General features: G+C 27.2%; 7 protein-coding genes across 32 annotated transcripts in view; 1 reads left to right on the top strand and 6 right to left on the bottom strand.

Moving 5' to 3' along the window:
• Window positions 1–17,454, top strand: part of LOC135964310 (modifier of mdg4-like) — a 59,243-nt gene that overhangs the window by 3,014 nt on the left and 38,775 nt on the right. The window contains exons 5-6 of one of the 25 annotated variants that reach the window (XM_065516531.1): window positions 8,175–8,337; window positions 8,927–9,175. The exons of 19 other annotated variants lie outside the window; for them this stretch is intronic. In XM_065516531.1, the coding sequence (XP_065372603.1) occupies window positions 8,175–8,337; window positions 8,927–9,080 (317 nt within the window). In that variant the 3' untranslated portion in view covers window positions 9,081–9,175. Of the gene's footprint in view, window positions 1–6,572; window positions 6,994–7,389; window positions 8,044–8,174; window positions 8,338–8,926; window positions 9,176–9,227; window positions 9,491–9,585; window positions 10,213–17,454 lie in introns of those variants that run through there. 5 more of the 25 variants (XM_065516519.1, XM_065516521.1, XM_065516517.1 and 2 more) reach the window with 5 other exon arrangements.
• Window positions 11,113–11,488, bottom strand: pre-mod(mdg4)-U (the record flags this gene model as incomplete). The annotated part of the gene is made up of 1 exon (XM_065498390.1): window positions 11,113–11,488. A coding segment is annotated over one exon (348 nt), but the record flags the coding sequence as incomplete, so codon positions are not given.
• Window positions 11,563–12,230, bottom strand: pre-mod(mdg4)-V (the record flags this gene model as incomplete). Its single annotated transcript, XM_065498388.1, has 1 exon — window positions 11,563–12,230. A coding segment is annotated over one exon (468 nt), but the record flags the coding sequence as incomplete, so codon positions are not given.
• On the bottom strand, window positions 12,619–14,986 carry pre-mod(mdg4)-AD. The gene is made up of 3 exons (XM_065498381.1): window positions 14,947–14,986; window positions 14,428–14,724; window positions 12,619–12,753 (listed from the first exon to the last, which is right to left on the bottom strand). The coding sequence occupies exons 1-2, from the start codon at window positions 14,984–14,986 to the stop codon at window positions 14,474–14,476; spliced, it is 291 nt and encodes a 96-aa protein (XP_065354453.1). The 3' UTR covers window positions 12,619–12,753; window positions 14,428–14,473.
• pre-mod(mdg4)-AE lies at window positions 14,588–15,260 on the bottom strand (the record flags this gene model as incomplete). Its single annotated transcript, XM_065498380.1, has 2 exons — window positions 14,588–14,724; window positions 14,947–15,260. A coding segment is annotated over one exon (267 nt), but the record flags the coding sequence as incomplete, so codon positions are not given.
• pre-mod(mdg4)-X lies at window positions 15,296–15,758 on the bottom strand (the record flags this gene model as incomplete). Its single annotated transcript, XM_065516544.1, has 1 exon — window positions 15,296–15,758. A coding segment is annotated over one exon (324 nt), but the record flags the coding sequence as incomplete, so codon positions are not given.
• On the bottom strand, window positions 15,769–17,332 carry pre-mod(mdg4)-Y. 2 transcript variants are annotated; one of them, XM_065516543.1, is made up of 2 exons: window positions 17,155–17,332; window positions 15,769–16,189 (listed from the first exon to the last, which is right to left on the bottom strand). In XM_065516543.1, the coding sequence occupies exon 2, from the start codon at window positions 16,164–16,166 to the stop codon at window positions 15,927–15,929; it is 240 nt and encodes a 79-aa protein (XP_065372615.1). In that variant the 5' UTR covers window positions 16,167–16,189; window positions 17,155–17,332; the 3' UTR covers window positions 15,769–15,926. The 2 variants fall into 2 exon arrangements, with proteins under 2 accessions (XP_065372615.1, XP_065372614.1); XM_065516542.1 differs by having other exon boundaries at window positions 17,160–17,331.

Raw genomic sequence — 17,454 nt, 5'->3', positions numbered from 1 at the left:
TGGAGTTTTGTAATAAATCCAAGCGATTGAATAACATTTGTATAATTAAAAAAAATTATACAACTGTTTAATTTTGTAAGACTAGAAATTTAATTAACTTTTTACTATAGATTGAATAAATGATTATCGCTTTGATTTCTTACATCTCCTTCCATGTTGCTTTAAAAACTTGAATCAATAAAGGTTGTCCTTTTATTATAGGATGTAAAATTACCTTTATTAACTCACGTTTTTGGGGCGTAAAACAAAAACTAGTTTTAAACAATTTTTCGTTTAAATGAAATGAGAAAAGTATACGTGCGCGAGTTTAATACTTTTCTCCAAAAAAATCTTTGCATTAAATGGAAAGGTATGTTTTAATTATGGAAATCAAAATTTTTCAATTTTATAAAAATAATTAGTCAAATATTTTCTTTTATTTTATAAACGTGTATAAAGATTTTGTATTTCCACATTCAAATCTCTTACAAATATTATTTACTGCAAAGATTTGATCGGTATTCTTTTTATTTAACAACTCGATTCTCCAAAATCTATAAGCTCATTTGATTTCCCCGTTACCTCTTAAATCAATTAAAAAACAAACAAAAAATAATTTTAAAAACAAATATTGCAAAATGGTCCTTTTTGTAAATAAATGTTTTTAAAATGTTTGTTAAACCAAACAACTATTTGAATTTATGTAAATTGTGAAGAAAACAAATGAGCCTTTTAGATGCATATGGAATTTTTGTTAAATTAAGGAACTTCGTTAGTTTAAAAAAAAATATATATAAAACCACAACTGATATATTTCGTTTTAAATATCAAACAGTGGTAAGTTGTACAAAGTGCTTAAATAAAAAAAGAAGAAAAAAGTGAATTATAAAATTAAAAAAAAATAAATGAAAATTAATAAAAATTGGTAAGTAAGTACTTTATGTAGAAAATACTGTGTAATAATTTAAAATTTATTGTTTTAAAAATTAATTAATTCTTAAATTTAAACTAAAAAATAATAGTTAACGTCAATTAAAAATTAATCATCAATTATTTTATTAGCTCACTTTCATTATTTTGAATTAGATTTTGATTAATTTATAAAATTCAATAATTTTTTTCAATAAAAATAATCAATACTCAAGATAAATATATCTTGCGATTATACAAAAATATCGGCAATATTTTTTTTAATACAATAGACGAATAATAGTTTTAGTTTAACTTGTAGAAATTTAATAAATTCGCTTAAAAAATACTTGAAAATATGTAGGCAAGTGCCTTTACATTTAAAATAATAATGGAATTGCTTAAAATGCAATTATATACAAGCAAAAAAAAAATTGATTTGTTGTAAGTAATAAAATCGTGAAATTTGCATAAACCTGATTTTAATATCGAATTTTGATAGTTTAAACTAAAATATTTAGTAAAAGGCCTTTTTAAAATTTATCAAACGTTTATAAAACAAATATTTTATAAATTTAAAATTGATTATGAATTTGGATTAAAATATGTAAATTTATTTCGTAACATCCAAAATAAATTTGCTTGATTTTTTATCTAGTAGAATAGCCATTGTCGATTAGTTATCTATTACTATTATCAAAATTTTAAGAGATCGAGAAATAATGAAATATGTATAGCAAAAAAAATACTACACCATTTCCAATTGTATTTCAGAAATTTCTAATTGTATTTCAGAAATTTCTAATTGTATTTCAGAAATTTCTAATTGTATTTCAGAAATTTCTAATTATATTTCAGAAAATTCCAATTGAAGTTCAGAAATTTCCAATTATATTTCAGAATTTTCCATTTATATTTCAGAATTTTCCAATTATATTTCAGAAATTTCCAATTATATTTCAGAATTTTCCATTTATATTTCAGAATTTTCCAATTATATTTCAGAAATTTCCATTTATATTTCAGAAATTTCTAATTGTATTTCAGAAATTTCCAATTGTATTTCAGAATTTTCCAATTGTATTTCAGAAATTTCCATTTGTATTTCAGAATTTTTAATTTATACTTAAAAAGTTTCTAATTGTATTTCAGAATTTTCCAATTGTATTTCAGAAATTTCTATTTGTATTTCAGAAATTTTCTTTTGTATTGCTATTAGAATTTTCTGAAATACAAATGGAAATTTCTGAAATACAATTGGAAAATTCTGAAATACAATTAGAAACTTTTTAAGTATAAATTAAAAATTCTGAAATACAAATGGAAATTTCTGAAATACAATTGGAAAATTCTGAAATACAATTGGAAATTTCTGAAATACAATTAGAAATTTCTGAAATATAAATGGAAATTTCTGAAATATAATTGGAAATTTCTGAAATACAATTAGAAATTTCTGAAATATAAATGGAAATTTCTGAAATATAATTGGAAAATTCTGAAATATAAATGGAAAATTCTGAAATATAATTGGAAATTTCTGAACTTCAATTGGAATTTTCTGAAATATAATTAGAAATTTCTGAAATACAATTAGAAATTTCTGAAATACAATTGGAAATGGTGTAGATCCTGAAAAAATGTTATAAATTAGTTTTTATAAGTTTGACAATATTTAAAAAAACCCTCTTTTTTAAGAAAAACTGAATTTTTAAGAAAATTTTCAAAGGATTACAAACAGCTTCGAATTAAATTATAGTTGAATTCACTAAAATCTTAATTCACAAAACCGTTCCCGACAACATTATTTAGCTTAATTGAAATAAAATTCATTCAACCTTTGAATTATTGTTAAGATAAAAGATTTTTGTTCCGATCGATTCATTTTAGGTTCTTCAGATTCCGAGTAATTTATTAGTTAGATGAATTAAATGATGTGGTTAGCATAAATTTGCGGCATCACTGCATGGTATGCGCATCAGCTGATTTTTATCAGCATCGCAAACTAATCAAATGCAGCGCATTGATGCTTCAAAAATATGATTTTTCGAACGTTAACTTTTAAATTGCAGGAATGTTATTGCATTATGAACGCACCAATAGGTACCACCCGAGGGGTTATGTAACAACTTTCGAAAAGAAATTCGTTTGAATTTATATGTTTTATACAATGTATTAATGTATGTATTTCGAAAGAGTTTCGAATCGAATTACATAACCCCCCCTGATAGAAAACTTCAATGTATGAATTTGATAAAGAATGAAGCCTGTCACACATTTTGTTCGGAATGGTTTCAATTCCGTAGTTTTTATTCCGATCAATTTCGTTTTAGGTTCTTCCGATTCCGTGTAATTTATTAATTCCAAAAATATTTCATAATTCTGTATTACTGATTTTAATTTGACAGCGTTTTTCTTATTCAACAAATGTGAAGGTTTTGGTACAGAAATTGATTAAAAATTTTAGAAAACCAAATAATTACAATCAATTCCACTTTGAATACTGAAAATGGTTTCATTCCGAAAGAAATTTTCGTTTTACTTTTTCTGAAAAAGCAAAATACGGAATTAATTCCACTTTCGATCGGAATTCTGATGACAGGCCTGTATATGAATTCAACAACAGAATAATGATATAAAATTAAGAATTCATTAGAAACTTTGGTTACTGTAAAGCTTGTTACAGTTCTTATTTTAGAAGCCTTGCAACACGTTTATATGGTGGACTATCATAAACATTTTACAATAATAACATGAATCCTAGGATTTAATGGGTCGATTATGGATGGCAACAGAACTTCAGTTGCCTAAATGGTATTACATATAGCAACTATCTTTTCTGTTGTCAAATTGGCAACCGGAAATTTTTGGTTAACCTCTATCGTAATTGAAGTTCGGTTGCCATTGACCCATAAGCTATGATATTCCAAATTTATTTCTCCTTTCAAAATTATACACATCATTTTTGGAGTTCATTGTAACATGTTGAATTGGATGTTGTTCCTATAATTGGAACAACGGCATTTAATGCCGAGTCTGAAATTTGTATTTAGAGACAATCGCCCATGTTCTGAAAAGCGCATATCGCTTAAAATTTGCGTTTCCGATTTGAAAACTCCAAACAGGTGTTCTGACAAACGAAAACGCTAGAAATTTAGCGTTTTCAAACCGCTAGTGTATACTGAAACCAATAGATCGGGTGGTTTTCAGAACAAGGTGAAATGCGTTTTCCAAAACATGGGCGCATGCTGGAATGCGTTTTTCAAACCTCAAGTGATTTGGAAACCGTTGTTTCCAAACATGGGCGAATACATGCATTTGAGGTAATTCAGCGATGACAAAATTTTAATTGCGTTCGTGCATCACTGATGTTAGGCAAGAATTTTGAGCAACTAAACTGCCTAGTGTGAAAAGGGACATACATTCTAAAATGTAAAAGTTGGCAACACTACAAATGTCGAGTTCCAAAAAGCAACTGAAACGGATGATGCGCATTAGCTGATTTGCACCGCAAACTAGGGCCTTTTCGGAAATGCATCTGATGCGCAGTACATTCTAATCACAGATGCACATGAAATGCATGGCTTTTTCGACAATGCATCACTGCGCTGCAATTGATGCGTATCTGTAATTAGTTTGCGATTTTGATGCGCAGACAATGCATCAGCCATTTTTGTGATGGTTTTTTGCGCATCGTCTGTTGCGTTTTAGAACTCGTCATTTGCAGCGTTGCCAACTTTTGCATTTTAGAACGTACTGCGCATCAAATGCATTTCCGAACAAGCCCGAAATTGTTTCGAATTTTTCGCTTTAGGATTGAGTTACGCATTTGGAGTTTTCAAACAGCTAGTGTATACGAATAGCAAATCGCATGGTTTTCAGAACAGCGTTTTCAAAACGATTTGAAAACCCTGTGTTTACCAAACATGGGCGTATCTCTCGTGTTTTTCATATCATGAATAAAAAATGCGCGAGGGCAATGATAGCAAATATGCTAAAATTTTAAAAAGTTAACTTATCGACTTATGTATCTTTTTTTAATGTCAACAATTTAGTGATGAGAAAAAATGTTTACAGAAATAAAACAGCCCAAATACCATTTTCTCATTTGTAACACTGAATTTGAATAGGAAAATCGAAAAAACTCCCGCGGATTTTTTATTCATGATTGGGCTGATAATATCGCCAATTGGCCCCTTTTTTGGGGCTTACAATCCATTGTTCGCCTTTTTCCAATGATAGGTTACTCCAGTTTGATTGGAATTGCAATGTATTAATAGAACAAATTCGAATTTAGTTTCGGAATAACAAAACTTTAGACGAAAGATATGTATATAATGTTCGATTTACATAACAGTTGCGTAAATGTTACGTTAATAACAACCCTGTTTTGTAAATTAATTGATCGAATAATTGACCAATTGATGTTCTGCAAATCGCATGATTTTATATATTGAAACAGCTGTTTTCTAAAAAGTAAAAATCATGTGTATTCGATATACACCAAAATATGTGAATTCGTTTTATAAACGTAAACGAATTCGATTTACAGAACAGTTGTACCGCATTGAATTAAATTTATTATAACACTGTAAATCGATTCCTAGTAACGATTTCTTTTTAATTTATTACATTAATTCAGCCAAATATTATTTATATACATTAAATAAAATTATACCGAATTATTCCCTGTATAATTTCATTAATTTTGAAAATGTATGAAATACAGTTTTTTTTAACAATTATTAAAATTATCGGTATGTCAATAATGATTATGGAAATTGAATTTCTGGTGTACATAATTATGTTTTATTTTGGTATGTGATGAAAATTGATCGGCTGAAAAGGCGTAATGCCATTAATAAAATTAATAATTAAATATTTTTTTCTGAAATCGGATACATTTTTATTTAGGCTAATACGTTGTAATATGATAATCAATTTTCTGAGAAATATTTAGAGTATCGCTGTCTCAAAATGCCTATATTAATTTTCATAAGTAATAATAAATATTGTAATGAATAATAATAAATAAATAATTATTTGGTTAATATTACGATATTTTACAACCCTGTGTATTTATATCGTTAACCAACACTGTTTTTTAGTACAACAACAATTTGATAAAAGTACAGAAAATGTTGACAGCAAAAGTTAAAAATACAGTGTTTTGGTTTGTTATTTAAGGAAATAAAAAAAAACTATGATAATAAAATATAATAAATATTTTAATGTAAATAACATCTTCAGTTGCAGATAATATAAATAATCAAAATCCAAGGAAATATATGAGTGATTTTTTTTTTCTAATAACTAAATTTTAATTTTCGTCATTAAAGTTGAAGGCTACTTACTCGGAGGTGGCTGTTTGGTAAATATATGAAAATAATAAAAAAAGCTGGTCAATTTTAAGTTACTATTATTGTAGATATTATTATAATTTAATTAAATTAATATGGTTTACATATCCCTTATGAATTTTTCTATTTTCAGTCCGAGGAAATTTAAGTCCATAATTCTTATTTATATTTATTGAATATTTAATAAAATATTAGAAAAAAGTACATGTTTGGCTGTTGTTTCATTTCTAAAATAAATTAAAATATTTTAATTTATCTTTAAAGTTTAACTTAAACGTAAAATATAAAAAAACCCAATAAAATTGTTATTTGCCTTATTTTTAGGACAAGTTAAATTCATACGCAGTCAGAAGAAAAATGCCCAGCTTGTATATAATGGATTCATTTACAATAAGAAACTAACTCAAGCAAATGGTCATACCACCTGGCGTTGCATTGATGTACTAAAAATGCGTTGCAAGGCGGTAGTTATAACAAAGAAAAATGAATTGGTGGCTGCCAGGCGGGAACACAATCATGAGGATCACTTGCAGAGAATAAACCAAAGACCTCTGTACAATGAGGAGGAAGATTTGGGCGACTATATTGAATTAAAACCCGATAGTACATCTATCAACGATTTTATATCAATAACCAATATTGATATTTTAACCCAGAAAAGTGGCAAAGAATATAAACTGTATGTGCCGGCTGCTTGTGCTGGTTTGGATATGAAAACTCACTCCATATTGAAAAGAGACCCAATGTAATTTATAATCACTTAAAAAACATAAAATCAGAAAAGAATTTCATTCAATATCAATGTTGTAAATTAAACTTTTAAAATGAAATTGATTTATTTATTTAAATAATTTAAAGAAAGTTCACATGTGAAATTTTGAAGTACGAAAGCTAGTATGGTCATTAGGATTTAATCATAAGCATTTTCTTCTATAGTTCTAGTTTAGTTAAATTAAAAAATCATAATCATATAAGGAAAATAAAATTATGAATATCAAGAATATACACAATTATTAATATACATATTACATCTAGATAATACATCTAGATAATTAGTAAAAATTAAAATTTTTTAGATTACTACATACATTATACAACTTGAACTAATAACTATATTTAATTTTATTTTGTCTTCCTCTAGATTCTAAGCTATTCTTTATTGAAAGTCCTTGGGCAACACCCTGTCTAATATTGAACAATTTCATGTACAATTGTCATAGTCGAAAGAGTAATAAGGAGTATTGGCGTTGTCACAACTATTCCAAAAAGTTACAACAAGAACGTTGTCGCTCTCGATGTGTGTTAGAAAATGGTAAACTCAAAGGACTCTCCGGTGGCCCGCACAATCATCCGCCACATACAGACAAAATTGCTAAAATGATTGTAAGAAATCGTATGACAGGTCAAAATGCTGGAACATTATTACAGCGTATCAAAGTTGATAGATCAGAGACACAGCCATTTCAAATAACTCAAGAGGAAGAAGTCCAAGAAGTCATCACTTCTGAAACCCAGGAACAACAGCATGATCAACAATTGCTGGCCCATCCAACAACCATTATGTTGATACAAAAATGATCCAAATTGTAATTCTTTTCAAATTCCTTTACAGACTTAGTTTAGTTTAGATAAGAAAATACATTATGTATTGTTGAATACATACATAATGTTTAATTAAAATGTAACTTCTATTGATAAGAAACACTTTATTTTATTTAAATTATTTAATGTTTGTTATTTTGCATTGTTCGCTTAAAAGAAAAACAAAAAATAAATTAAGTATGATATGTCTTAATTTGGATTTTGTGGAAAAAAAATTAAAGCAAATTTATATTGTAAAAGTTTTGGTAATTATCCTTATGATTTCACTAGTACTTGTTTAGTTAATTTATATTAATTAATATTTTATTTCTTATTTGTTTGTAGGCAGTGATTTACCCGAAATTCCAGTTACAGATCAAAATCGTGTTAAATATCGCAGTAGTTTAAAAGGTTCCTATCAATTGGTTTTAGATGGTTTCCCTTATACCAGACATCGAATTAGAGGTGGAACGATTTATTGGCGCTGTGTACAATTTCGACCATTAAAGTAAGTACATATAAATATTTATTTTGTCATTCCATTCGTAATTTCTATATATTTCATTTACGACCCCATAAAGTATATATTATATGGATCGCATCAGCGGAATCGATATAGCCATGTCGGTCTTACCTACTGTATGTTGAAATCAACTTTCCGAGTCCCCCAAATAACGTACATATATGATTGAACATCAATACATACGCTTAACTTCGGGCCACAATTAGCAAAAAACCAAGACTACCTCGATTTTTAACATATTTTTAATATACATACATATGTATCTGGATTAATAAGTCAATATGGATATCTAATGATAGATCTTTCCATAGAAATTCAGACCGACAATGGGTAAAATTGGGAAACATTATTTTTACATGAATTTCACCATTTTTTTCATTAAAACTGAAAAACACCTCAATTTTTTTTTTACCACCAAATATTGTTTTCAATCTTTATCTTAAAATATATTTTTTTTTGAGAAAAATTTTTTCTCAAAATAATTTTTTAGAAAATTTCTTTTAACAGTAAAATTCATCACAATATCTTAGAATTTATTTTATGTAATTGTCAAAATCTTTCTCCTTCATTTCAGTTGTAAAGCACGTGTTAGAACAAATCCTTCTGGTGATCGTGTATCTATAGTGGATGAAGATCATAATCATGGTATACTTAAAGAGAGACGTAAAAAAGGCTCTCTTAAAATTGTTTATGAACAACGCAAATTGGCCAAAGAGAGAAAATCTTAAATTTTTATATCGATTACAATGAAATCTTGAAAAATAAATTTAAATATTTACAAAACTGCAATAAAATAATTCATTTTGAATGTGATTTTTCTATATTTTGATGAGTTTTTACTATATGTACAATATATATTTTTTGTTATTCTACAGAATCTTTTTTATTTACCTACAATTATCGTGGACATTTGGTTTACAAAGATTATACCTACTATGTTCACAATAAAACAACGGCATCCTGTATCGTGCACTGGCGTTGCACCAGCTATAACAATAAAATAAAATGTCCCGCTGTACTGACCACTAAACAAAAAAGACTACTCTCCTTAAGATATCAACATAATCATCCGCCTAAAAAACACCAAACAACTTTTATACCACAAGTTTATAAATAAATAAATGTAATAAATAAACAATTTTTGTATTTAATTTTAAATCTAAGTACATGTACAACACCTCTTTATATGTAATCAATTGCATTTACTAATTAATATATTTAAATTTTTTTTAGGATCTACACGCAAATTCGTACATCCCGAGGGCAAACTACATTTAATTAACAAAAAGTCAAATGTATTGCGCAAATCGCCAGCTAAATTTTTTCCTAAATTTAAAGCCACGCAAATTGATTTCGATATAAACAACAGCACACGCGCAGATAAATCAATTAATATAGAACCGACAAGTGTTTCCTCGATTATACTGGATAAGCCCATAATACAACCAGTGGACAGGGCAGTGGTTCACAATCAATTGACCAGTCCAAAGGCTGTAATTAAAAGAGCTGCAAATGATCACTCATTGAATGTGGTCAATCGTAAACGACTTTTGGGAATATGTGTGTATTGCTTGAGGAATCCGAATGTCGATAAAAAGAAGTTGCCCAAAATTACTTCGTTTTGTCCCAAGTGTCCAGAAGGTTGTTGGATGTGTGAACCATGTTTTGATAAAATACATAAGATCAATCAGTAGTCTACATATGCATGCAATTTAGTTTAGATTTAGAGTACATTATTTATTGTGAGGGTATTTTTATTATTGATAATATTAAACCGTAAATATAGTAATTATGTAGATGTCAATCCTATTAATCAATAAATGGATTTAAAATAAATATATTAACCGCATAAATCTAAAATATTTTTAAATTGCTTATTTTGTTGGTTTGCGCAATGGAGAGTGTCCCGATGAATAGCTTTTATGCATATCTGTTATGCATATCTGTTAGAAAAAATATCTTTTTTATTCCAACGAATAAAATTTTTCAATTTCGTCAGTAATTTTTTTTTTTTTTTATTATTATTATCAGATAAAATTAAAAAAAAATTGGTCATTTTTAAATTCTCTATTGAAACTGCATTCGTGTCCACACAACGATGTTTTTGATTTTCAGTTTTTGACATTTCTGTGTAGAACGAATAAATGTGGATGAGATACTCAACAAAAAACTGCACGTACATGAAACAGAGTACCCTTCTCCATTCCTCTTTCCCCTTTCATCAATAAACTCAAATGTTTCACAGTATGGTCGGGGACAATGAAACAATGGTTACATTGGAAATGTTATTGGAAACGATTACTTTTTTTATTTTAAATATATTTTATTAAATTATTCGAATATTTTTTACTCGTTAATTGTGCGAATAATCGAGGAAATTTTAAAAATTATTATTTTTTTTAAATTTTTTATTCGATTAAAATAATAATCGAATAATTTACAACAAATCTTTTAAACCATATTTCGAAATAACAGGAATATTGATGATTGATGGTCAAAATGGGAAAAGCTTTAGAGTGGATAATAAAATTTGTAAAATTAAAAAACAAATCTGAGAATTGGCGTATGACCATAATGAACATGTATGTGTACCAAGTTTTAATAAATTTGGAACGAGTAAGGTAGGAAAATTATGTTTCCTCCCTGATAACTTTTTTTTTTAAAACATATACATAATTAACAATTATAAATTGTCTATTGCATTTGTCTAATACTTTTTGCTCCCGATTATTCTAAAAAAAAAAAAATTAAAAAATATAGTTTTCGACAATTTAGAAACAATTTAATATTATTCTAGATTTTGTTTATTATCTATTAAACTACAACTAATATTAACATCGTCTAATTTAACTTTTGGTTTTTTTATACGCTGTTTTATCAGATCATGATTATGATCTGGTCGCAATACTTCTAATTTAGATTCTTTTGTGGTGCGCACGCGAGCACGACATTTTGTGGAAGAACGAGTTGCACAAATCCATTTGGTGCCGCGGGAATTTTCCATATATTTAACAAAATGATAACCAGCATAAACCAATTTTATGGAGGAACGTTGGCCAGTGGTGAAGTAAAAATTATTAAAAGTAAAAGCTGAAAATAAATTGAAAATTTGGAGAAAGAAATAAATAGCGAAACAGCATTAGTTAGTAAATAAACAAATACATATGTATGTATATTATAAAGTATAAAGTATGAGAAAGAAAAAAATAATTAATTTGTTACTTTTATTTTTATTGAACTTTTTTTATTAATAAAATAAAATTAAAACAAAAATTTAAAAAAAAAGAAAAAAATATTTGCATAATTAGAATGTTATGGTTGGTTGGTTGTTGATTGATTGATTGTTATTATTTGCATGAAATCTAATAAAGTTTTTCGTTATTATATGAACAATTGGTTACAACTATTTCCTATTTTTTAGTTATGACAATGGGAGAGGGTTCGACAATTTCGGTTACATCTGCCACAATTTCTTCATATTTTAAATGCATGCCCAGTGAGCTGACATCAATGCCACTGCCAGCCGTTGTGGAGGCCGAGTTGGCCGCAACATCTTGTGCTTCAGATTTTACAATGATCTTGTCGCCCGGTATATTTTTACGTACACGCTTCTTACGCCTGACAATTTCTTCATGGGTATGATAGCGATTTAAGGGTATGACCATATCATTAATCGTGCAAACACGAGAGCGACACTTCTGGTTCCACCATTGGTTACAACGCCAGTATTTCTTTTCCTCATTAGTGGCCAGTTTGATTTTCTTTTCGAATATAAATGGTTGGCCGCCATAAATCAATTGTATGCGTCCCCGGGAAGTAGCAGAATACACAGCGGCTGTAGTTTCTTGATCTGAGAAGAGCAGACAAAAGATTAAGTATTAGTTAGATCTAGTATATTCAAGTTTTTATTAAGTTTAGATAAATGTTATCGAATAAAACAAAGTTATAGCTATAATATGTACATATTTTTTAGATTAATTTATTTTATTTTTTTATTAAATTATTTTGGCATCCATTAGTTTAGTTTATGTTTATTTTTAAACAGTCTTGTTGAGGGCGGATGGCTGTGTTCTGGTTTAGTTAAAAAGACATTGTACAGACCGTTGGGTCTTAGGAATGTCGTGATGCGAGCATTGCACGGTTTGCCATTTTTCACAATACGACATTTCCAATAGGTGGTATTGCCAGTACCATTATTCTTAGAGTATGTATAATTTTGATAAAATAACAGATTTCTGCCCCGTTGTCCCGGTATGAAAACCAAATCACGATTTGTATGCATGGCCGCTGCAAGAGAAGGTTTCGTTTCAATTTTCACAATGGGCAAAATGTCTTTATTGATTCTACGTTGTTCATTTCGAAAATCACGTCTTACATCTATAAACAGGACACGTTTGTCATCTGCAACAAATATAGATTAAACAAAAAGAAAATAATCAGAGAAATATAAATTCAGTTTTTAAGATATTGTAACTTCTTGGTATGAAAATGTGTATAGAAATTGTTCATGCAATACAAAGCTTTAAATCGTAATTACAATTTACATTTATTTTGGCTTTAAAATATTTCGTTTGTATTTTAAATAAAAAATACATATTAATACTTAGTAAATAAGAAAATACAAAATTGTTTTTTAATGATTCATTTTTTTACACTGCCTTGTACATTGATTATATTTAATTTACTGTTTATGATTTAAAGTTGTAAAAACACTTTTAAATGATAAATATGATGAAGTCAGAGAGGAGCTTAAAGTTATATTAAAGCTAAAATAGGACCGTCATATAAAAGCTACACAGAACAATTGCTCGATTTTTATAAATTAAAAAAAATATTAAAAAAAAAAAATAACATTAAAAAGCTTATACTCTGAAACAACATTGAAAATACTAAAAATAAAAAAATTCATGAAAATTATATATATTTTTTTTAAATTTGTTGTATCCTTATGATTTAAAGATTATTTTAGCAGATTTCAAATGTTTTCTAAAATAAGTTGGAATTTTCGAATTTGATTTCGAATTTTCGAATTTAATATCAGGTATGCATGATCTAGAGAATATTGTAACAGCTTTACAAATTTGATTACGAACCTTATATATTTCTTTGTGCCAAATTTCGGCATATTCGGACTACGAGAACTGGTTCAAAATTCAGTTAAAAATATTGTTCTAAAAAACATACAAAAGCATCTAAAAAATATTTTTTGTAGAAGCTTTTGGAAACCACAGAAAAATATATTTAAGGCCCCTATTACCGTTTACAACAGTTGTATTTTAGTGTTGAATTTTTTTAAAATGCGATCATGATTTACATTTGCATTTTAAAAAATACAACACTAAAATACAACTGTTGTAAACGGTAATCGGGGCCTAATTTTAGAAACTCTACAGATCCTTGTATACGACCGTAAGTTATACGATGCTTTTGGAAAACGTATTTAAATCACATAGCAGAAGTACATTGTTAAATCGACAGTACTTAGATTACATTATTATCCCGTACTGTTTATTTTACATAAAGATGTTCATATTAATTTAATTAAACTACTATAAAAAAACTATGTATATTATTATCACCACATAAATTTAAACTAAATATTAAAATTCATAAAATATCTATAGCTAATAAAATACTTAACCTAACCTATTTAAATTAATGGTAAACAAGAGTGCTGTATTCGGCTGTGCCGAATCTTATATACCCTTCACCAAAGTAAGATATTACAAATATTTTTTGCGATAAGAAAGGTTGGTAAACAAATTTGGTGAAAAAAAATGTGAAAAACATTTTTGTTGAAAAATATGTAAAAAAAATTGTGGTACCTCGACATTTGCGTATATCTCAGACATTTGTGGCGTGATTTTCTCGGTTTTAAATAAAAACATAAATCGGACTATAACGGATATATTGATGTAAGTTATTGGGGGCTTTGGAAAGTTGATTTTAACATACAGTCGGTCAGATGAACATGGTCGAAAAAAAATTGGAATTAACAAACGGAATGACAAACTTATAGTTTAAAAAAAAATATACTTTTCACCAAATTTATTTGAACTTAATTTAACAACTCACTGTACGTATGAATGTGGACAATAACATAATATCATTAGATCGTTAGTTAGACTACTGGAAACATGGGCTCATGGGTGTGGACAGATGAGGTTACATGTATAATATCACCGTTCGAAGTTAGTTTGGTAACTAATCTAGCTTTGCACTTGGCCTTATGATACATGGAACACTTCCAGTCACGGCTTCGAGATTCGGGTTTTAATTTTGAGTTTGGTGTATACGTGTTGTATTTATAAAATACCAGTTGAGTACCACGCCGGGAGATAATGTAACGGGCAGAGATTGGATTTACGACAGCTAAAACAAAAAAAAAACATAAAATTTGTTAAAATATATTACCAAATAAAGCCAAATAAATGCATTAAGCATATTTATAAAATACTTTTTTCATAGCAAATATATAATTTAATAGATTTTACAAATAAAAAACAAACTTTATTTTATTTATGTTGGTTGTGTTTTGAAAATTTTTTTAAAAAAAATATCTAATTAAAGCAAAAAGTGTAATTGACAACTAACATTCATTACTTATGCAAATATTTGTAGATTTTATGTTCATATTGTTGTCATTTTTTAGGTTTATAGATGCGTTCATCATCAATTTCTTGCTTTATTTGTATAGTTTTAGAGGGTAAGTGTTTTGGATGATTATGGTTACCATCTCGGATTTGCATTTTCATTGAATCCTTGCGTATTATAGCACGGGCACGACACGATTTACGAAAATTGGCACATTTCAAGTAGTATGTATTTGCTGATTGAGAACTTATTACAAAACGATAATTGTTTATCACAGTATAATTTTTTGGCCGTCTACATTTTGTAGCTGCAATAAAATTAATAGAAAAAATAAGTGTTATAAAAAATTCAAGTAAATTTTATAATTTAAAGAAAATGTTTTTTTTTATAATACAAAAAACAATTTTGATTTTTTTGTTAAAATTTTATATAAAAGAGATCATTGTTTAATATAAATTTAAAATTATTTATACAATAGTTTATTTTGTTTAAATCATTTGTCTTTTTGGTTTAACAGCAGTAACCGCCTCATGATTATGTCTTTTATGGCCAAATTTTATGGAATTTTCACCAGCGGTTACACATCTAGCTGGACATCTTAAAGATGTATTGCTGTTTTTATTACAAATCCAATTTATAGTGGAATTATATTTACGTTCAGCTGTATAAAGAAAACCTTTGTATATTAAATTCATACCGCCTCGACGATTTCGAATAAATGTGTATTTATCATTCAGCCAAATTCCAGTTCGTGGTTTAATTTCTTTACATATTTCTAAAAAAAATTGTTTAAATAAAAAACCATGAAATAAATCTTACAACTTATATATATATAGATATTAACATTAATTTATATTTAACATAAAATGTCTGTATTTAACAATTGAATTGTATTTAAAACAAATATTTAAATTAACATAATTGTACTTTATTGTGTGATTTGTTAATAAACTACTTAATATTATTTACTTATCATCAATTTAATTATGATTATGTTGTCCTCTTAAGGAGGCAATACGATTGTATTTTGTTATAACTCGTGCTGAGCATTTTGTATATTTGCATCGTACTTTCACACATTCCCAGTAGCAGGCATCTTTTATGCGACGATTTAAGGTATAGTTTTTACCATTTATTGTTAGCAAATTATTACCACGTACGCTACGTGTAAAACTTACATTAAGATTATCATAATTTGATTTTTTCTGTTCCAGTTTCATCGTTCGCACTACTGAATATGTAGCTACAATATAAAAAGAAGAAAAAAATGCAAAAAATGAGGTAAACTTAACGGACTCTTTATTTTGATAATATATTTTCATCTCAAGATTTGGTTTCATGAATATTTTAATTAGTTACTGATATCGCATAACTACAAATATCAGTTTTATGAAAATATTAATTAAAGATATCTATATTATAGATATTTGGTCGATTCACAAAGTATCATATCATGTTATATTGTCATAATGTTCTAATATTTCACAATGGCTTGATCGATTATAAGGCAAAAATAAAATCCTAACTGAAACTCGATTTTTCACACGTACTGAAGTATATATCTAACAGATCAGGGATATTACTATTTTTAGATTTTTGAACCGATTTCGGTTATTTTCAATAAGAAAGTTCTTAAAATTTTATATGTGATATGATTGCATCGAAAGATTTTATTCGATATTCATAAAACATACAATAATCGACTATCTTATCCCTAAGGACAAAGTATATATTCAGTTAAACCTTAATAATCCGGATATCGTTAATCCGCAACATGTAAAACTATCTTACCATTAAAAAGAACTTTACAAGCTTAATTTTTATTACAAAAACTTGAAGTAGAGGAAGATAATAAAAAACTTAAAATGTCAAGGAAAAGTTCATAGAATTTATAAACGTCTAGTTCTAATCATTTATGTTTTACAATTAACTTCTAATCTTAAATATCCATAGAAACCAAACAAAAGATTTTTTTAAAACATACAACTGCTATTATAATAATATTACTGGGTTTAAGTAAAACTCATACTATACGTTTTTTTGTTGGTGATTTATTTCAATAATAATAAAGTACAATTTGTAGCAGTATACATAAGTATTCCATAAAAAGTAAATACCCTTAAAACATTGGTTAAAGCCCAAGAAAGGCTTTAAAATTTAGAATAATTTATTTGTAAATAATATAATACAATATCTTATAATTACTACCTTACTTGTTCATGGTTACACTCTTCCACTTTTCTTCCAATAGAGTTTGGAAATTATAATTAGCTTTTTCTCCCAATACAAACACTATGGGACTTTCTTTTTATTTTGTTACTATAAAATATTACAATTGTATTGTAAAAATCACTTTCAACACTTCTAATGTAGTAATAAAGCATAATTTTTGTCATATCCTTTACAAAATTCCTTAAAATAAATTTTATTCAACAAATAATACAGAGCACTATAAAATTTTACAAAATTATCAGTAGCAGCAAAAAACACAAACCACAAGAAAAATAA

The sequence above is a fragment of the Calliphora vicina genome, chromosome 1 (genome assembly GCF_958450345.1).
Source record: "Calliphora vicina chromosome 1, idCalVici1.1, whole genome shotgun sequence".
Classification (NCBI taxonomy): domain Eukaryota; kingdom Metazoa; phylum Arthropoda; class Insecta; order Diptera; family Calliphoridae; genus Calliphora; species Calliphora vicina.
The sequence above is the reverse complement of the archived record's forward strand: the minus strand, read 5'-3'. Positions and strand labels throughout refer to the sequence as shown.